The sequence below is a fragment of the Zasmidium cellare genome, assembly GCF_010093935.1.
Source record: "Zasmidium cellare ATCC 36951 unplaced genomic scaffold M409scaffold_2, whole genome shotgun sequence".
NCBI lineage: Eukaryota > Fungi > Ascomycota > Dothideomycetes > Mycosphaerellales > Mycosphaerellaceae > Zasmidium > Zasmidium cellare.
This window is the reverse complement of record NW_022986946.1, coordinates 22,649-42,895: the sequence shown is the minus strand read 5'-3', so window position 1 is coordinate 42,895 and position 20,247 is coordinate 22,649. Positions and strand designations below refer to the sequence as shown.

At 53.0% G+C, this 20,247-nt stretch overlaps 10 protein-coding genes across 10 annotated transcripts; 5 read left to right on the top strand and 5 right to left on the bottom strand.

Moving 5' to 3' along the window:
- Positions 1–279: 279 nt before the first annotated feature.
- Positions 280–2,010, top strand: M409DRAFT_16570 (uncharacterized protein; the record flags this gene model as incomplete). The annotated part of the gene is made up of 5 exons (XM_033803672.1): positions 280–540; positions 596–812; positions 882–1,270; positions 1,324–1,703; positions 1,758–2,010. The coding sequence occupies 5 exons, from the start codon at positions 280–282 to the stop codon at positions 2,008–2,010; spliced, it is 1,500 nt and encodes a 499-aa protein (XP_033673496.1).
- An 838-nt stretch (positions 2,011–2,848) lies between these two features.
- M409DRAFT_16569 (uncharacterized protein) lies at positions 2,849–4,249 on the top strand (the record flags this gene model as incomplete). Its single annotated transcript, XM_033803671.1, has 1 exon — positions 2,849–4,249. The coding sequence occupies one exon, from the start codon at positions 2,849–2,851 to the stop codon at positions 4,247–4,249; it is 1,401 nt and encodes a 466-aa protein (XP_033673495.1).
- Positions 4,250–4,700: 451 nt separating this feature from the next.
- On the bottom strand, positions 4,701–6,054 carry M409DRAFT_62376 (uncharacterized protein; the record flags this gene model as incomplete). Its single annotated transcript, XM_033815142.1, has 2 exons — positions 4,701–5,491; positions 5,553–6,054. 2 exons carry the CDS (start codon positions 6,052–6,054, stop codon positions 4,701–4,703), a joined length of 1,293 nt encoding a protein of 430 aa, XP_033673494.1.
- A 533-nt stretch (positions 6,055–6,587) lies between these two features.
- M409DRAFT_49159 (uncharacterized protein) lies at positions 6,588–8,746 on the bottom strand (the record flags this gene model as incomplete). The annotated part of the gene is made up of 5 exons (XM_033811166.1): positions 6,588–6,800; positions 6,861–7,355; positions 7,413–7,914; positions 7,968–8,444; positions 8,649–8,746. The coding sequence occupies 5 exons, from the start codon at positions 8,744–8,746 to the stop codon at positions 6,588–6,590; spliced, it is 1,785 nt and encodes a 594-aa protein (XP_033673493.1).
- Positions 8,747–10,312: 1,566 nt separating this feature from the next.
- Positions 10,313–11,125, top strand: M409DRAFT_49158 (uncharacterized protein; the record flags this gene model as incomplete). Its single annotated transcript, XM_033811165.1, has 1 exon — positions 10,313–11,125. The coding sequence occupies one exon, from the start codon at positions 10,313–10,315 to the stop codon at positions 11,123–11,125; it is 813 nt and encodes a 270-aa protein (XP_033673492.1).
- A 605-nt stretch (positions 11,126–11,730) lies between these two features.
- Positions 11,731–13,219, bottom strand: M409DRAFT_62374 (uncharacterized protein; the record flags this gene model as incomplete). The annotated part of the gene is made up of 3 exons (XM_033815141.1): positions 11,731–11,850; positions 11,918–12,364; positions 12,413–13,219. The coding sequence occupies 3 exons, from the start codon at positions 13,217–13,219 to the stop codon at positions 11,731–11,733; spliced, it is 1,374 nt and encodes a 457-aa protein (XP_033673491.1).
- Positions 13,220–13,745: 526 nt separating this feature from the next.
- On the top strand, positions 13,746–14,270 carry M409DRAFT_16565 (uncharacterized protein; the record flags this gene model as incomplete). The annotated part of the gene is made up of 1 exon (XM_033803670.1): positions 13,746–14,270. The coding sequence occupies one exon, from the start codon at positions 13,746–13,748 to the stop codon at positions 14,268–14,270; it is 525 nt and encodes a 174-aa protein (XP_033673490.1).
- Positions 14,271–14,515: 245 nt separating this feature from the next.
- Positions 14,516–16,317, bottom strand: M409DRAFT_62372 (uncharacterized protein; the record flags this gene model as incomplete). Its single annotated transcript, XM_033815140.1, has 5 exons — positions 14,516–15,525; positions 15,587–15,919; positions 15,973–16,065; positions 16,123–16,214; positions 16,274–16,317. The coding sequence occupies 5 exons, from the start codon at positions 16,315–16,317 to the stop codon at positions 14,516–14,518; spliced, it is 1,572 nt and encodes a 523-aa protein (XP_033673489.1).
- Positions 16,318–16,975: 658 nt separating this feature from the next.
- On the bottom strand, positions 16,976–18,352 carry M409DRAFT_16563 (uncharacterized protein; the record flags this gene model as incomplete). Its single annotated transcript, XM_033803669.1, has 1 exon — positions 16,976–18,352. One exon carries the CDS (start codon positions 18,350–18,352, stop codon positions 16,976–16,978), a length of 1,377 nt encoding a protein of 458 aa, XP_033673488.1.
- A 274-nt stretch (positions 18,353–18,626) lies between these two features.
- On the top strand, positions 18,627–19,958 carry M409DRAFT_49156 (uncharacterized protein; the record flags this gene model as incomplete). Its single annotated transcript, XM_033811164.1, has 1 exon — positions 18,627–19,958. One exon carries the CDS (start codon positions 18,627–18,629, stop codon positions 19,956–19,958), a length of 1,332 nt encoding a protein of 443 aa, XP_033673487.1.
- Between the last annotated feature and the right edge of the window lie 289 nt (positions 19,959–20,247).

Sequence of the window (20,247 nt, the reverse complement as noted above, 5' to 3'; positions counted from 1 at the left end):
ACGCATGCACTTGGCCGCACTGGACGAATGACATTATGTTTAGAACGGAGAATCTTGCAATTCAGCAACATGGCAAGTCCGCTTGTTGTCTCGCTACGGAGATGTGCGAATGCTCGGAAGGTGTGCCGTGTTCGATTTGGAGCGCCTCAGCTTGTCTTGCAACAACAATAACTCCGAGCTCCAGCATCCAGCTGTGTCAACGCAGTGTAACTGTATAAAACCATACACATGCCCTGCTCAAGTCTTGGCCATTGTTCACTGATCAACACAGGCTCCACTATGTACTTCTCATTCTCTTGGCTGTGGTGGGTCGCCGCCGTTGTGCCGCAGGTTGCTGCTTTTCCCTTGAATGACTTCAGCGAGGCTGCGACAACAAACTATAGTGCCATCTATTCGCCCTGTCTTTCCAAAGGCGCCCATATTTACTACCCTTACCAGGCAAACTACAACACATCAGTTCTGCAGCGGGCGTCAACATGGGATTCGCCAACTTTCGCGGTGACCGTTAAGCCTGCGTGCAACTCGGACGTACAGTGTGTGGTAAGTTGGACATCGAATTTCCAAACTCAGCTATCCTCGCTAATTCATGTTACAGGTCAAGCAGTCGAACAAGAACAACATCAAGTTCTTTGCCACTGGTGGCGGTCACGGCGCTGAGCCTGGTTTCGCCACGGTCCAGAATGCTGCCAACATCGACTTGTCGGGTTTCACCCAAAACGTGCTCGACACCGCCGCCAACAGGCTGACTGTCGGTCCTGGAGTCTCTTTTGTCGACTTCGAGACAAACCTGTACAATGCCGGCAAGCTTGTTCGTAAGTGGCATCGAGTCTCTTCGACGCAGTAGCTGGTTCCAAATGGATTCTGACATCTTGATCAAACAGCTGTTGGAAACATCTACTGCGTTAACATGATCGGAGCCACAATCGGTGCGGGTATTGGTCCGTACCAAGGGCTCCACGGTCTTGTCATTGATGCCCTTCGATCTGTGACCTTGATTACCGCCGCAGGCGACATCGTCACCGCGTCGTCTTCGCAGAACTCTGATCTTTTCTGGGCTGTCAAGGGAGCGGGAGCCAACTTCGGTATCATTACATCGGCGACTTACGAGATCTTCGATGCGCCCAACGCAGGAAACCTGGTCGAGGCGGACTTTGTCTACCCGCCAACTGCCAACGTTTCGGTCTTCAAGCTCCTGCAGTCCATGGACAAGACCTACCCAAAGGAGATGGGAATGACCATTGTCCTGGGCTACAACCACACTATCAATTCAGTAAGTCGTACTAACAGGCGTAATTTTCATATCGGCCGCTGACATTAGGCTAGTCGACTCTGGGCGTGACTTTCTCCTACTTCGGCACGCCAGCTCAGGCCAAGCCAGTCGTTGATCAGTTCGTTGCATTGAAGCCAGTGAGATGGCAAAATCAGACCATCCCATGGAGTCAGCTCAGCCAGAAGCAAGGCTTCGGCGCCTCTGGCCCAGCTGCTTGCATTCGACAACTGTGGAACAATCACTACTCCGTTGGAACCAAGCAGACTGACCCAGCGACGTACACAAGTGTCTTCAACAGCTTCAATGCCTGGGCCAAGGGCAAGACATGGTACAATGGCAATATTGCGATCCAGCGGTTCAACACCAACGTCACCCTTTCGGTGCCCACCGAGCAACAGGGTGTTTACCCTGGACGTGAGATTGGAACGATCATGTATGTCTAGAGAGCGATTCGGCTTGAGGTTCAGTGACTGACAAACTTCTGCAGCGTCATCAACAACTTCTACGACGGCCCTGCTCATGACGAAGCAGTCTACCAGTTCAGCCGCCCCATCCGTTCTCAGCTTGCTGCCACCAGTGGCTTCAGCAACCTGACTACTTACATCAACTACGCTTTTGGAGATGAGGGACCCAACGTCTGGTATGGCCAGAGCCATCTCCCAAGACTCGTAGCCACCAAGAAGAAGTGGGACCCACAGTACAAGTTTGGCCCAGGCAACCCAATCCCAACAAGTGCATGAAGTTTGCATGCAGTAAATAATGTTTCATGGGAAGCTTCTTGCATCACGACAGATGGGAATAGCATTTGAAACGAATCATAGAAGATAGAAGACGTTGCACGTGAATTCACGTGCATCAAAAAGCATCATACTTCGTGCGAGACTTTGCCTCATTTGTCAATCTGAAAATAAATATACAACTAGAGAGTCATTAGACGGTGCGAGCGTGCATAATGAGCTGTTTTCGATGATTCGAATATTCATGTTTGTGCTGTCCATTTGTGTTGGCGACTCTTAAGCCTAGAGCAATGACCGGATCTCATCCAAGTGTTGCATATCTACAGTAGGACGTACAGCACCGCCATCCCTCCGAAATTCTGAGCTACTGAGCTCTCGACTTTACTTCAGATTGTTTAGACAGCCCATAAGGGATGGGATTCGGTAGCTCACTGTAGACAGATTGAGTAGGAAATGCTTGACTGGCTGTCATCGAAACTTTCTACGCCCCGTATCAAATTCAGGGCCCCAGACTACAACGTAGGATGGACTGTTGTTGATTCACGCTGTCTTGACGGCTCCACGAGTAATTCATCTGACAAGCCGCTGGTGCGTGGCAACAAGTCGAAGCTCACAGCCTTGGGTTACTGTAACCGTATCCCTGTTCCTCGGGGACCGGAATGGGAGATGCATGATGTTATTCAATATGCTTCAAACGGAACGGGGTTTTCGAGACTCCGCAGGCGCCAGACTCGCACACGGATTACTTTGTCCCAATAAAACTTGACACCGTCAAGCAACAGAACGAGCCTGCAGCAGAGGCGACCCCAAATACCATACGACACATTTCATTCGATTCACAATGAGCGCAACCGTAACATTTGTCGACGACGTGCAGTCGCGCATGGGCAAGCAGCTGAACATCACAGAGGAGGAGGAACCTCAGGACAGCGTCTCCCAGTTTCCTTTCCTCAACGGCTACACTCACGCCATCTACGGCTTCCAGATCAAAGACGGAACCTCCAGAGACGAGGCCACCAATACACTCAGAGCCGCCGTCAACAAAGTGATCGATCAAGTGCCATGGCTTGGATACCAGATGGTGCAAGTGGTCGGAGGCCCTCCCGGCGTTTTTGAGCCAGGACCTTGGCCAAAAGACGCTGCTCCGAATGAGATCATACGGGTGCAAGAGTGTGATGACCAAGTTGACACTTTCTCCTCGATCTTCAGAGGCTACGCTCCGATCAGCAAACTGCCCGGAAAGCTCTTGACTCCCTGGCCCAGTCTTCCGGCTGCCCATAGCATCGAAGGACCAATTCCCGTCATGGCGTTGAAGGCCAACTACATCAAGGGTGGACTGCTCCTGAACTTCAGCTTGCATCATATGGCTGTTGACGCAACGGGCATTCTGCAAGTGGCCCGCCTCATATCTTTGGCAATGAACGGCGAGGTCTTCCCAGCCGCAGAGCTCGAGCAGGCCAACCGTGACCGTCGTCAAGTTGTGCCTTTGATCCCACGAGGGGAGCCTGTCAAAGACCAGAACCACATTCGTCGTCCTCCTGGCTGGACGCCAAACCCACCTGTCTCTCCGCCAAAATGGTGCTACTTCAAAGTGCAATTCCCTGCTCTTCGAGCTCTGCGTCAGCAAGGCACTGCTGAGGGAGGGATGGTCTCAGACAACGACATTCTCTGCGCCTTCGCCTGGCAGCGTCTCAGTGTTCTACGAATCGCCCGTGGAGTGGACCCCAACATCATGTGCAAGTTCACTCGTGCAGTGGATGGACGAACAGCGTTGGGTGTTCCGTCCAGCTACATGGGCCACATGATCCATCACTCGAGTGCACGTCTTACCATCGGCGAGGTTGCCAACTTCTCCCTTCCCAAGGTCGCTCAGGCTCTTCGCCGAGAGCTGAACAGCGTCAACAACGCATGGACATTCCGCAGCTACGCCACCTTTTGCGCTCGCGAGCCGGACAAATCGAAGCTTGCTTTCGGTGGCCTGCGAGACGTCAACTACGACCTGGGTGCCACATCTGCTCAAGGCGGTGCAATGGATGAGACAAGAGGAGAGGAGGAGAAGTTTGGCCTTCTCGGACCATGCAAGTTCATCCGCCGGCCTGAGGTTGCTGCTATTCCCGGGACGATCACTGTCACGCCTGCAGAGGGTGGGGCGCTGCCGTTGGTTGTTTGCTTACCTGAAGTGGATTTGGAAGGTCTGAAGAAGGATGTGGAGTGGAAGCGATATACCAAGTATGTTGGATGAGCGGGCCTCGGCCCTGGGTTGTAGCGAAAGCGGTAGTCGCAGGATCTACAATGCAATAGTGACGCGTACCTCTCAACACGTTCTGAGCTTTCAATGCTTGTTTTCTTGTCGCAGATAGCCGCCATCTTTTTCCCGATGTGGCTTTTGCTTTTCGTCATCCTTTCGGCTGTTGGCTGCATGTTAGCGTCATGCTAAGTTTAGACTTTGCGCTAGCAACGCCGGTGAGTGAATGCGTCGAAGCACGTGGCGGAGTATCTGTTTGTCCGCTGAGATTTCAGGGTCAAGCTGAGGGACGCCTTCAGGGACCACAATCACAAGTTTTTGAGTCGAGGTCCCTGCGTCCACGTGACATTTATCGCCCCCATGCGAATCAGACTTCATCCTTTTGCATGGCTGACGACTGTGGCACCATGGTGGACTGCAACACTTCTGTGAATACTCCATTGACTATCTACATCAACTCCCTCGTAAATGCCCTCTCGGACTGCAAAACCATTTGCTCGACATCGTAATCCCAAATCTTCCTCGACCTCCACTCAATCTCCTCCGCACACTTCCCCAGATCACTGCCAACTCTCTTGTCCTGCCACTGATACATCTCACCCACGAAGCGACTGGTCTCGACCAGCCATTGTGCTCTCTCTCGGCGTACTGAGTCATACGCCTGCAAAGCTGCGGTGATGTCTTTTCGGGAGTCGCTGCTGACGGCACTCAGCAAATGGGCAAGTACGGCACCGTCTTCAATTGCGAAACCTGCTCCTGCACCATGATATGGCGCTGCAGCGTGAGCAGAGTCACCCGCGAGGCAGATACGGCCCTTTGAGTAAGCTGGTGGGGGATTGTCGTAGGTATCAAAGACAGCCCATTTATCGAGCTGCTCGGGCAAGAGGTCGATGATGGATCTCACGGTTGAATTAAATCCTGAGAAGGCTTGGACAGCGTCCGCTTTTGCTGCCGGAGATGTGAATTTCTCAGGGAACGGCCAGTCGTGAGAGTCTGATGTGAAGGCAACGACGTTCAGGATCTGCCCACCGGCGACTGGGAATGTGAGTGCGTGGCTATCCTTGCCAAGGTACATGTGTCGTGTATCGGTCTTCTCGACACCCAGAGCTGCTCTTGCCTGGTGCATTGGAATTAGACCACGGAAGGCATATTTGTGACTGTATGTTGGATAGGAGGCTGGGTTGTCGGCTCCCAGGAGAAGCTGCCTCACTCTTGACCGAATGCCATCACAGCCGATCACTAGATTAAAGTATCTGTCAGCATGTGTCCATGGGAGAGAAAGATACGAGATTCAACTGACCAACATCGGCACACTCCACACTCCCATCCGTGAACTTCAAGTGCACAGGCCTCTCATCCTCCCACTCAAACTCCTCAATCCGATCCACAGTCTTGCCAAATCTCACAATACCGTCTGGCATGAGCCTTACCAACTCATCCAAGAACTCAGCACGATGACATCCTTCAAACCCCCTTTCTCCAAGGTACATTTTATGGATCAGGCTGCAATCCTCACTCATCCCATCCATCCACATGAACCAGTCTGTTCCATTCTGAACCGTCACTCGCTTGAATGCCGCGTGGATTTGAGGGTCGAGGATCTTCATCGCTCGTTCAGCATTGCTGGTGAAGCCGATTCCTGCTCCAATTTCTCGAAAGCTGGCTCCTCGTTCGTAGATGGTGACAGAGATGCCGCGGGAGAGGAGGCCTAGAGCCAGAGTTACGCCTGCGATGCCAGCGCCGACGATGGCGACGTGGAGCTTAGCTGGGTTGTTGGTCGATGGAGGGTCTTTGATAGCCATCTTGGTGGAGACTGAACAGTGCTGGCGGTGTCAATGTGGTCGTGTCTGTTGTAGATGCAATTCAATGCAAATGCGGCTATCATCATGCAGCCTGACCATGCCACGACCTGTGCTCAATAATGCACCATTGCACTATGACGATGCTTTGGTGACCGAATGCCTCAATGGCACGTGCGTCCCACGAGGTGTGTTCGGAGTTTCTGCTTCATTGATGTCCGGAGAGTGGACAAAGTCACGAGGCTGGGCTCATGGGAGCTTGCCCTACCAGCCTAGAGGTCTGGTGGCATGGACTACGATCAAGGAGCATGGAGCCACGTGAGAGGCCGTGCAGCGGAACATTTGTACTGCCGAAGTATGTGTCAGGCCTGCTGTCTAATTTTGTATTGTCATGACAAACGTTTTCTACACACCTTCGCTCTATCTGTGCACCCCACGTGCTTTTTTTGTCTCTTGTGCAGACCGAAACGTCTATGCAATATACAAAGTCCGAAATAATGCAACTTTCATAATCGTTTCCGTTCCAGATGGAGGTCTCAGACCATCGATGGATCCAGCGTGAAAGGAGGCTCGCCTGTGCTCTCGCCTGACCCTCTCCTTGAGTCATCGCCAAATATGTTTATCCGTCGTAGATTGTCCAGTGCACTTGATGCCAGCTTTAATTGTTCTGAAAAGCCCCCGCCGTTGTCGTTGAAAGCTTTGAGGCCCTGAATGCAGACATAGAGTGCTATCGGGCAGAAAGGGTGTGCCTGTAGAAGAGTATCTGTCAGATTCATGATACTGGTATTCGTAGTATGCGGGCGACGTACCTTGAAGCAGCTCATCTGTGATAATGTGTTGGAGATGTTAGACACCTCGCACACAGCCGTGAAGAGAGAGGGTCCATAGGCGTCGACCAGTGCTCGGTTAGCCCCATCGTGGTTGGGAATGAACTCCATCATCGTATGATACATATAGAGGACCATGGCGTGGACCATGACACGGGTGAATAGATAGATCGGGTCGGCATGTCGCATTTGTGACTGGGTCTGCTGCATGGCGGCCACCTGTGGGATCAGCAATCTCTCGATCGCACGATGTCGCTCCCAGAAGGCCTGGATGGGGTTCGCTTGGGCTCGCTTGGTTGTGCACTGCTGGCGATGGGTGTGTGCCCAGCCACAGATTGTGGCGACGATAATGAAGTCGGTCAAATTATTGCTTGGGCCGGCCCTGTCCTGGGGGAGCATGGCATCGGACAAGAAGTTCATCAGGACCGGTTGTCCGGACTGGAAACTGATCTCCGGAGCGGGCATGCGAACGTCCGCCTACATAAAGTCGTTAGAATGGACCGTCTCATAGAAGAAGTTGGCGTTCATGCATACCTGTTCACTGAACGTCCGGGGTGAGCCATTACTCAGACTGATGAAGCAGTCTAAGGAGTAGGCCATCCAAAACGTCCGTCGTCGCTCCTCAGCTTCCACCCATTCTGACTGGGATCGGAGATCGTCAGAACGATCAATTTCATGCAGTTTCATGAACTGGATTCGACGAAAAGCACGGCCTGCACTCATCCAGCCACGGCGAAAATCAACTCGAACAAACTCGTAAATGGCCAGGAGTAGCCAGGCCTGGGCTTGGACGACATCAGCCAGATGATCACTGTTCCAGCTGTTCTCCAGCTTCTCTAGCTGCTGCCTCGCTTCGGTGTAGAGGACATTGGCTGTGGCGAGAGGCTGGGCTGTGGCGGATGTGGCCAGCGCCCACATGCTCTTCTGGAGGCAGACCTGCTGCTCTGTCTTCAAGGTGTTGTTGCTCCAGGCATAATAACTTTGCTCGTGGATGATGGGGATGCAATTGTGGACTCTCTCAAAGTACGCTTGATCACTATGAAAGGGTTAGTACGGCGTGCTTGTGTTTGTGTTTGATATACAACATACCGGTCTGAATGGTACAAGTCGGGCAGCAAGGCTGCAGTCTGATCGAGAGGGGTGGTATTCAACATATCGGCTGGTGGCACGAGGGGATTGTTGAAGTTGGAGGCCATATCCATGGCTGGTAGTCCTTCCATCAAGTCCATTTGACCGGACACTTGTGGGAGGAGAGCCATGACATTGTCCATGTCCTCACTGGTTTGAGGGAAGTCCGGGAACGTGGGTGGCGTGGCTGGATTTGAAGCAAATGAGAAGTCGGCATCGTGCCAGATCCAGTTGCAGAAGCTTGAGACAGAGGGGTGGTCGACGGTAGGAGGAGGACTCATATCGATGGGGTTTCCCGTAACATCGTTGCTGTTAGCGGAGGCGTTCATGGCTTGACCGTCGGTCGTGGTGGCGCCATTGACGGTGGCGAGGCGTTCCTCCATGGCAGCTGCGAAGCTTGTCAGCGTCTTGTCGAACATGCCAATCTCGGAAAAACCCCTGTACACATACATAGTCGAGCCAGCAATGTCTTCATGTGGCCACGCTTCGGTCCACGTTTGCGAGAAGGCGGAAACACACAGTCTTCGCCACTCTCGGCACAGAGTCCGCACCGGGGTTGCTGGCGGTCACATCTACAGGGTTAGATCAGCATCATGCGAGGAAACAATATCAATCAAAGGGGTGAGAGGTGGCATGACTTACCGCAGCTTTCGTCGTCTGCATTCTTCGCAGGCACTTCCTGGCTCCTGACGAGGACGAGGCTGGCCGTCACGGGACGGATCGGCGCTGTTGCGAGACATGGATGCTAAGAGTGACAAGCCTTGGACAGCACGTGCTAGTGGAGCTTGGTAGAAGTCCAAGAGATGGGACGGAACCAGGTCAATCGATCTGAGTGTTTAACGAGAGTCGATGGCTATCGAGAGAGGGGGTTCACAGCAGTTGATGTATCATTCTGAAGATGGATCTGCAGCTTCCTTCGACCAAAGATCCCGGAAATGTACGTGCAAGCGTGCGTGGTGTGATTCGCGAAAATGCCTGACGGAGGGAATCCAACGATCAATGGACTACGTCCGAAAAGCGCAATCAATCGACAAGGTGCTTTAGAGCAGATCATCAGCAGCGGCTGCGAGTGAAACCGTAAGCCTCCACGCCGGCCTCAGCTGTTGGTGTTGTGTCACGATCAGTAGATGTATCTGGAGTTGGCCTGCAGCAATCTTGGTGATACCAACAACCGTGACCGGAGTCTTGGCTAGAGCTGAACGCAAGGGTTGTAGCTTTGGTGTTAGCGCGATCGAACCTCGCAACAACGTGCCCCACGCGGGTTGTGGGTGGGCAAGAGTTGTTCGGAAGCGTGGACTTGTTGATCACACACGTGGGTTGGGTGTGCTGTGTTGACAGGGGGCCCAGTGCCTCTGCTGCGAACGAAAGAATAGCGTGCACGAGGCTGTGTGGACACCAGCGGTCGGCCCTACTGTGAATAGTCACTTGGTACTCACCAGGCATTATCTTCACAGCTGCCTAGTTGGGAATCGCGTATTCAACGATCTTGCCTGCCAGCTGCGGTTGTATCTGGGACGCCTGAGCCCTAGGTGGGTGCCCTAAAATGGTGCAAGTACCCAAGTACACAGCTTGCCCGAACGCTAAAAGCTTCGCGAGGCTGCCAACGCGAGACTGCCGAGGGTCGTACAGATTCGTAACGTGTTGGAGATCTACGGCCTGCAGCCTGCAGCCCCATCGACCATACCCGTTCGGGGGTGGGCCCGTCAGATGCGATAATCCCATTCGCCGGCGATCGCTGGGTGCGAGCAAGCTTCCGTGCCAACACCTGCTGGCATCCAGCAACGTGCAACTCCACGCGGTCAACGTGTCTGCGGCTATTAAGCTTGTTACGTCCAAATCGACGATTGCTTTGCTTCTTATCGATTTGCTGCTCACTACTTCGTAAGTCCCCGGAAGACATGCCTGCAAGGAATCGACCTAAATAGATTGGCCGAGTCGCCGCAGCGGGATGGAGTTAAGCATCCCTATGTGCTTTGTCATCCTCCAGGCCTGCACTACCTACCGTGCCCGGAGAAACGTTGTGTCGGCGGATCTGTTTGCTGTCTCCATATCCGGACTCGACACCGGTCTGCTGTGCAGCAGAGCCATGCCCCAGTGTTTCGTAGGGCTGGAGCCTTCGCTTCCTGTGAGCAACGGTCCACGCGGCGAGGCAAGCCCACCTGCTTTGACTGGACACTTGGGCCTTGCACTGTAAAAGGCCTGCCAGCCGAGTATGCTCGAGTACCCATGAGCCAACGCACTGACCCGCCTTTCTTTCACATACCTGCAGCCAAAATCATCAGCATATTGTGCTCAATAACGACAATATGACTGCTGGAAAGCCACTAATCGTGCAAGAGCATCGGGACTTGTCCCTCCCGCGGATATTATGCCTCCACGGCGGCGGCTCGAATGCGAGGATCTTCAAAGCCCAGTGTCGAGCTTTGAGCAAGCAACTGGCCCCATTCTTCTTGTTGGTGTTCGTCGAAGGCCCCTTTCCATCCGAGCCAGGCCCAGATGTCACTTCAGTCTACCAACGCTTCGGGCCATATCGTCGTTGGGTCAGGTCAGGGCCGCAGCATCCAGAGATTGAAGCCTCCGAGGTCAAACTGGAGATAGACCAAGCAATCCTGTCGGCAATGAAGGAGAGCGATCGTCAAGGAGCAACAGGCGACTGGGTGGCGTTGATGGGCTTCAGTCAGGGCGCCAAGTTGGCAGCCAGCTTATTGCTTCGACACCAACTTCATGCAACCAACGCAATCTCATCCCTTGCATCCGTTCGGATTCGATTTGCCGTGCTCATGGCCGGCCGAGCGCCCCTGGTATCCCTCGACCCATACACGCAGTCAGATCCAGCATTCTTAGATGCAGGAGATTTCGCGCCAATGGACTGCCTGTACGAATCCCTCTGCAGATGTCAGGATGCGCACCTCTTGCGCCTACCAACGATCCACGTGCATGGTCTGAAGGACGCTGGTCTGGTCTTACATCGGGCTCTTTCAGCCGCACACTGCTCGCCTGAGTCCACGACACTTGTGGAGTGGGATGGCCAACACAGAGTGCCCATCCAGACGAAGGATGTGCTGCCAGTGGTGGACGCCATCCTGGATACTGCACAAGCCACCGGAACGTTGAGGTAGAATGCAAGATCAATAAGCTGCTTCTTCTGCAGTCAGCCAGTCAGATTGGGCTCGCCAAATAGAGTGCACGAGTTGCCCGGGCATTCGAGGGCTGTGTTGGAGCATCTTTGATGGGAAGCGAAGCCTAGCTGTTCCAGGAGGTGAACGGCGAGGAGCTGCGGGATTCTTTGAGATCATGTTCTGGTTGGAGTTTAGTAGGCCAACACAAGCACGCGATGCACTACTGCAGTGCGAAGTGAGACGTATAATGGAGCTGTTCCAATGGGGCTAGCAAAAGAAGAAGCCCTCGACACAAGAATCGAAGCCCCTTTTTAGCGCCGCAGTAGTGTCGTCATCGACTCGACGAGATCTACAGGACCAACCCGAGCTACCCGATTGCGACCTCCTCGTTCGTTTGTGCATGCATATTCCGGCCCGTCCTCCGTTCGACAAGCTTCACACGTGCCATGCGCCTAGTGTAATGGTTTCTGATTCTCCCGTTCTTTTGAAACAACTTCTACAGCCCCAATCCTCTTGTACACATCATCGCCGATTCAATATCATTCCCTAGATGCTCTTGTTGGCTCTATGTGCTCTGACCAGCTGACTGGATCCCGCCTCCCCACCTATGCTTTTCTAGTGTATCTGCCATGCGACCTGATACGAGCACCGTAAATATAGAAGACGATGGGGATTGGTGTCAGCGCCAATGCACAGCAGCCGAGCAAGGTCGTCGCCCAGAACACCTGTTAAAGCATGCCGTCAGCCTCGGAGCCTTTTTGCGTTTTTCACACTTCCGACCAGTCAACTTACATGGAGTCTGCCATACAACGCTGGGGCGAACAAAGGGAAAAGACCGCCGACAAGCGACCGCACTATGACTGTGCCCGAAATGGCAGAGTTCGCGCTCGTGAGATAGATGTCGATTAGGTATGCCAGCGACTGGAGCGAGATTACCTGGATTCCAAACCCCAATGGCACGCCGCTGAGGATTTGAGGCCACGGGTTGATGTTTGGCATCGATGTCCAGGCGAACCAGAACAGGCCGATGGTCAACCAGACCGCTCCAACTATCATGGGAGGAAGACGGTCTTCTGGCTCCAACTTGCCATTCTTCATGGCCTTGGCACGAAGGGTGGTGTACGAGTAGTTGGTAACATATGTCGCACCGATAATGATGCCGACACAGACTGCAAGCAGGGGGAGGGTGCCGGCGGTGAGTGAGAATCCGCGTTGTTGCACGAAGCTGATCGGGTACGCCTGAGAAACGTTAGCACAGGTCGGTATTCCTAGAATGGCAATACTTACGACGAACAGAAGATAGACGAGGCCGAATACGAACGAGATGTATAGAGTCATGAGCGCAAGGATGGGCTCAACGCTGAGCATGATGGCTGGTCTCGTCATGTAGCGGGTTGCAAAGTCCTTGAGACTGACGGGGGTCTCGTCCAGCCGCGAGTGTAGCGCCCACTGCTTGGTCTCCAGACGAAGCTCTTGCGCCCGCCTCTTCTCGAGGACAGGCATGTACGTCTCTGGCAACAGGAAGAATCCAATGAAGCTGAACACTCCAGACAGAATGAGCGATATCCAAGCAGTCCACCGCCAGCCGAGAGAGCTCTGCACGACCACAGCGCCAACGATGGCTCCAACTTCTGGGCCTAGCAGCGTAGTAGCTGCAAAGATGGCTACCGCGATACCGCGCTCAAGAGGCGCCATGAAGTCTGCGAGGTAGCCTCCCACGATAGCTGGTGATCCCGCCGAAGCAACGCCCGACAGAAACCGGAAGACCAGAACAGTCGTGGCATCCTTGCCGAGTGCCACTGGGATCTGGAGAAGAACGAAAGCCAGATATCCCAAGAAGAAAGGCGACTTGCGGCCAAACACCTCAGAGGCTGGTCCCATGACGATAGGCCCTGTTGCGAAGCCGAAGACGAACAGCGCCGTTGCGAGTGACATTGTCTCGATTGAGACGCCAAACTCTCGTGCAGTGACTGGTATTGCTGCGTTGAAGACCGAGCTGGAGAATGTCGCTGCAAAGGTCATGGCTCCCAATGCTCCTGCACAAGCCCATTTCCGCCATGCAGGCATGTTCATGGGGTTTCGTGGATCGTCCATGCCGCTGAGGAGGACCAGGTCATTCTCGTAAAAGACGGCATCTTCTCTGTCGTTGCCCAGGAGGGGCTCAGACTCTCCTGCTTCCGCACGACGAATGTTGCCGTTCATGGTGGGTGATTTCGAGTTTGTGAGAGTCTTCGTTCGTTGCTGTTGCAGGACGGAGAGGTCTTTAGATTTGCATGGAACGCAAGGCTGCTCAGGTGTAAAAGTCGGCAGCGCTTGCAAGAACATCTATTGATTCAAACCAGTCTCTGTCTCAATGGCAATTTTTATCAGAGTGATATTGATTGTGTGAGGCTGGTGATGTGGTTTGGCTGACTCCCATCAGAAACTCCGAGTCCGCTGCACCAACTCACCAAATCCTTACGTTCACCCGCACTCGCCTGACCCCGTCTTTCGCCGACCGAGAGTGCCTGACACGTCAAAGCCTATAAGTCAGGCTTCTTGTTTTGAGCATTGTGCGAAAGCATACGTCTTGACCCCAAAACTGCACATCTTCGAACGTCACTGGTGCCATCATATCACCATGTCGAACTACATCACCACCAACAACGCCGAGGGCAAGGCGGTCTTCACCGACAAGATCCCCGCCCCACGATACAAGATTGACACCCCAAATCTCACCATCGAGTTCGTCTACACAAGCCACAAGTCGATCCCAGACCTTTCCACCGAGAAGGACATCGATCAATACGTCCACGACCGCATCAACGGTCTTGGCCCCCGCGGAGCCATGCCCCCGGAGGGCGTTGCTATCGCCATCTTGACCTGGAAAGCGAACGCCATTGCTCCATGGCACCGTATCATGACCGTCGACACCCTGTACGTTATTGAGGGCGACATGGAGTTCCAGCTCGACGGTGGTGAGACTCGCATCTTGCATGCTGGCGATTCGGTCGTTGGCCGTGCTACTATGCATACTGGCAGGAACGTCACCCCCAATGGTGGTGTTGTGAAGCTTGTTGGGTGCTCCGTGCCTGTCATCATGCCTGTGATGGTTGGCGAGCATGAGCTTCATGCTGAGTGGATTGAGCGGGAGTTGAAGAACTAGAGTCTGATCTCTATGAGATGATTTTGCTTAGTAGCCGTTTGAAACTGTGAACGATTGTATCTTATCCCATAGAATACAGTTGAGACTAAAGATCATCAAGTGAATCAGTCGCACACTGGGGCACGATTACGCTGAAAACAGAGGAAGAATTGATCGCTGTCTATCTCTAAAATCATTCGTGGCATCGTCGAATCTTCAGTGCAATAGATCCAGCACTTTGATTTACAGCTGCATCCTCCAAAGCCTCATTTACCCTTCTGCTTTACATTCTTCCACTCCATACCCACCGCCCCCAAGATTGAAAGGCAAGCAAGGATAGTGGCCATCTCGAACACTTTCGTCACTGCATTGCTGTAGGCCTCCAGGACCTGATGAAGATACTCAGGCGGTACTTGTGACCGCAATTGCGTAGCACCTGCTTGGATCGCCGTTGCCACGTCGAATCCTGGGATATGGAGGTCGGCAGTGTTCTCTCTCAGGGCTTTGGAGAACGTGCTCTCTCCAGCGGAGACGAATATGGCTCCTCCGAGATACAAAGAAGTGTACACCAGGGCGATGCCTATAGGGATGTCTTGAGGAGGCAAAGTCGACTGCACTGCAACAGTCGACTGCTGGAAGCCGAAGCCAATGCCGCTCCCAAGCAGGATCTGATATCCAATCCAGCGTCCGGTTGGCTCGCCGACTTGCCATGTGTACAGAAGTCCACAGCCCACTGATAGAAGGACCGTGGAAGCGTAAACGAATGGCATGTAGTAGCCAATCCGTGTTGTCAGGAATCCGGCTCCAAAAGTGCCCAGTACCTGGCAGATGATGAGAGGCAATGTGTGAACCGCTGAGATGATTGGCGAAACACCTTGCACAGCTTGGAACCAGATAGGGATGTAGTAGAGGGTCACGAAAACAGAAGACCCAACAAAGAACGCAAAGAGGGTAGCAAACATCGTCGTCCGATGCTTGAATATGTGCTTCGCGACTGTGGTGTTGGTTGTTCTCAGGCCTTGCCACAAGACGAAGCCGATGGCCGTTAAGGAGAACACGACCAAAAGAGCGATGATCCTTCCGCTGGACCAGGGATATGTTGAGCCTCCCCATTGCACAGCCAGGAGTAGACAAATGACTGAAGCCATGAAGAGGACATTTCCCACAGGGTCAGTCTTCCAGATCCGCTGCCAGATTGTACCGTTTGCGTTTGGCAATGTCTGCTGCACCTTGAGGAAGAAGAAAGTCCCCGAGGCAGTGAACGCTCCAATTGGGACTATCGATCTTTCGTTAGCACTGATTCGACCGAGTGGGAGAGACAAGTGTGAAATACTTACGATTGATATAAAAGCACCATCGCCATGTCGCACTCTCAGTGAAGGCACCTCCAATCAAGGGACCAATCACGGCACATCCACCAAAGGTTGCGCCCACGCAGCCGACAATGACCGGTCGCAGACGTACAGGAACAACCAGTGCAATGGCTGTCATTGCTCCAGTAAACAATCCCGCTGCACCGATTCCTGCAATGGCTCGGCCGACAATCAGAGCGATCGAATTTGGCGCAACGCCTGACACTAGCGACCCTATCTCGAATATGGCGAATGCTGACAGGAAGAGTGTTTTCACGCGGATCATGGAGTATAGCTTGGCGTAGAGGAGCTGCAAGCCTAGTGATACGGTCAGGCCATTCGGCTATATTGTTGAGTCTTCATGTACTTACTGCATATCGTCAGAAAGTACCCAGCTCCATACCAGCCGATGTCGTCGATTGTGCCAAAGTCGTCTGTGATGCGTGGAATGGCGGTTGCAAGAACTATTCAACAGGTATCAGTGACTTAGTCTCCAGAGCATGGGTAGATGCAGTGCTAACTCGTATTGTCCAATGCTACGCAGAATACTGCAGAGCACAAGGATGCTACCAGAATACCGAGCTTCCAACCTGTGAGCTCGTTGCTCGATTGACTTGTCGGCGGTTGTGCCGGAGCTTCCTCCTGTTTCTCATTCTGATCATCGCCTCTTACTTGGACTTTTTCGGTGGTTGATGATGTCCCTGGCCTCGGCGCATGGAGTATGGGTCTGCCAGAGCTTGCAAGAGATGTCTTGCTCTTGGTTCCTTGCGAGGACCAGTCAAGCGTCGACAAGTCGAACGCAGGAAAGTTGAATGACGGAATGTCTACCGTCGACGATGCTGCCGTCGGTATGGATATGTCCAAGGTAGAAAAGTTCAAAACAGGCAAAGAGAAAGTGGACAAGTCTGATGTTGATCTGTCGAACTCATCGGCTTCCCGCTCGTGAGCCGCCATCTTCGCTGCAGACGATATGCTCGACATTCGGTGCTGAGTATGTTGGCATGGCACGGCAGACAATCTGTGAGAGTGCATGCGGTGACTTCTCGCTTGCAACACTGACGGCCATGGTCACCGACCATTTCGTCACTTTCTTCGTGAGACGGAGGGCAGTAACCCCGAACGGACCTTCATGTGAATAATATCCGTGCGTCACGTCGGCTAGTCCGATTCAGGAAGGACGCTCGTCCAATCAGTGGGCGGCGGCGAGGTTGCAACGGGGACTTGGCGGTCACTCAAGATAGCAGCGGAGCAATTCTATATCATCGTACAACAGTTTATGGAGGTACTGTGTATATACGTCATGCCACAGCAGGATGCCTTCCTCTGGGGATGTCCACCACGTGGGATTCAGCTGCCATACGAACCGAAGTTAGTCTAGTTGCACAAGTTCTCCAAAAGTACTTTGCGTAACCCATCAATGATACGCTCCATCCGTGAAACATCGTAGAACGCTTCGTTGTACACCAGACGCAGCTCGAGCTGACCGTGATACTTCCACAGGAAGCAGTAGACTTGTCGGCTCAGTGTCTCGACTCCGATGCTTACGTCTCGAACTTCGATCACTACTCTGCCGTCCTCGTCTGTGTACTGCGGTGAAACGAGCTTCTCGGCGTCACCGACACTGGAGATATCGATCTCGCTTGAAGCTGGAGGTTTTGGGGGCGGAGTCTGACGCAAAGCACTCAGACACGCTTTTGCATATTGGCGCCGAGTCTGCAAAAAGTCCTTGGTCACCCCAATGTTGTACTTGTCTGTATAGTGTTTTGCATTCTGCAGCCAGGAGTTTGAAGCCTGGACCTGTTCCAAATAGCCACCAGTGCAAAGCGCAGAGGCGAACTCGGCTCCATTCCACGGAGCGTCCATGAACGGGCGTAGGCTGAAACGCATTGTGCTGGTGTATGGCTTTTCTTTTTGATCTTCGGCGGCCTGTTGGTAAGTCAATGCAGCACAGGAAGCTTGCACTGCGGCTTCCAGTGTCAAGTTTTGTTCTAGGCAGGCTTTCTCAATTCGCTCCGTGTCGCTGCGGGAGAGGCGAGTATTGACACCTTTCGTGCCTTTTGGGAGAGCACCTTCACTTTCAGGCGAAGCCTCAAGACCGACTGTTCCATGAAGAAGAGCTGCTGTAGCGAGAAACTTCTTTGCCTCTTCACAGACTTCCGGAGTGGCTTCTTCTGGCAGTTTGAGAACGTCTTCCACGGTTGGCACAAGGCGAGAGACCTCTTGTCCCCAAACTTGCTCGCCTGGTACCTTTGTGCTGCCAGTGATCCCTCCTTTCAGATTCTCAAGCAAAGCGTCGATCAAGAGAAGAGCGCCGTAGCCGTCCGTACGCCAATGGGGAAAGTGAAGCACAATTGTCGACTCGCGAAGCAGCAGGTGGGCCGTCACGAATTTGGTGGGTTTGAAGGACGCAACCAAGTCTTCTAGGGATTCCTTGTCCTGACATATGTGCAAAGTCTCGTCTGCCCAGGAATCCAGAGTCTTGTCGTCGGGGATGTTGTAGCTCAACTTGGAGTCTCCGGCCGTGGAAGCAATGCTTGGGTGCTGGAAACGAAGATTCTTCCATGCTTGACGACATTTTTGGACGATATTTTCGTCTTCGATTGGTTGTGCCAGCTGGAATGTTGCGCTGGATGTCACAGACCAATGCTCACGACCAAGGCCGTGTGCACGATCCCCGATAAGCTTGATGAATTCTTCGTTTTCGCCAACGGGGCGTTGGTAGACACCGGCTTCACTCTCCGACCAAGACATGACTGATTGTGTTTGCTGTATAATCAAATTGGTCGATGTCGCTGTCGCTTGCGATATGTCCAATGTCTTTTTCGTCAGTTGTGCTTGATTATGCTGCAGCCCACTGCGCGGACAAATGTATTTGGCCGACACAAAACGTCGAATCCTCCGAGACCACGCCCGCAAGGCTGCACTTGAGGATCATGCGTGAAGCGTGGCAACACAGCTGAGAGATCATTCTCGTGTTGCCGTCGACGGTAATCTCACCCTTTGGTTAACAGAACACTTCAACAAGATGGCAATCGATCAGAACGAACCTGCTGAAGAGTTCAGCGACTATGAGAAGGTCTACCTTCAAATGTCACGGGCCTTCAAACCCATCGGCAAGGAGCACTGGGGCATTCACTGTGTCTGCTCCATAGCATCGAACTCTACAGAGCACAAGTTCACCAAGACCGATGTCAGAGCTGCATGGAAGTGCCTTGCAGTCGAATTTCCCGGCCTTACCGTCCGCCCTGTTGAATTCACAAAGCACTTCGAGACTCTGAACGAAAATGTTGTCGAAGATTGGGCGGAGGCGACATTCTTCTCTTCGAATGACAGCACGGCAGACGAAATCATTCAATCGAGTGGTCCACGAGATCTTCCAAGCTTGTACTTCCTCCCGAAATCAATGGAACTGGTCTTTCTCAGCCAACACTGGCGGACGGATGCTCTGGGCTGCTGCATGATCTTTGACAAGCTGATCGAGCACCTAGCTAAGAAGACATCGCCGGTCGAGCTTCTCGCAGAATCTAGACGCTGGCCGTCACCATGCTTGGAGACGGCAGCTGGAGCTTCTTTCGACGTGGACGAGGAGACCAAGAAGTATGCAAAGGACACCATCTCATCGTTCCACGCCAAGGCTGTGCAATCTGGAGGACTGCCATATCAGGGCGACAACAAACTGTTACCTGGCAAGACACAGCACCGAGAACTTGCTCTGTCTGTTTCACAGAGCGACTCCGTGGTGGAAGCTTGCAAAAAGCAAAACATCAGTGTCTCCGCTGCAGTCCACACAGCTCTAGCACGCACTTACTTTTCCTTCGCCGAAAGCAACGAAGACAAGCAGAAGGGCTATACTACCGTCATGGCCACCAACGCTCGGCCACATCTTCAGCCTCCATACAACGAGCCCGCACACGCCTGCCAGACGTACGTGGCAAGCATTACGCCAACCGTACCCTACGACTCTGACTTTGTTTCTGCCGCTCGCGAGCTTTCGAACGAGTACAAAACTTGGTGCACCCCCCAACTCATGAAATCCCTCTGCTGGGCCTACAAGTTCCATCGAGATGCTTTGTTCGCGGCAGGGCCACCAGCAAAGCCTCCAAGTGGCGTTACGCTCAGCAGTCTGGGAGTCGTCGAGAAGTTCTTCCCTGGCCAGTACGGGGATATTGAGGTCGAGAATTTCCGATTTGGGGTTTCGATGATGACCAGACAGACGCTGCTGTATGCGTGGACATTCAGAGGGCAGCTGACATTGTCGTTGGATTACAATGAGGCGTATTATGAAGAAAGCATGGTACAGGAAGTGTTGGAGCGAGTGAAGAAGCATCTGGGCGAGGGATTGCAAGTACTTCTGTAGGTCTAAACTATCACATTGCTTCTCTCATTTATTCCAGCTGCAACAAAAGTTGAGCTGAAGATTCATCTCCATGGCTCGCAAGCTAGCTTGCTAGCTTGAAGGGCGAGCAGAAGCGTTGTTGCCCTTGACGAGTCGGAGAATATGATAGTTATATGCATTCCTCTTTGACTGAAAATATGAGGGTCAAAGTCCTTTTTGTGCAACACTCCCTTAAAGACAAGCCATTTCATACACCGAATTCTCCAGATACCTGTCCCTGTTATCATCCCATTCCTGCTCGCCGCAACAT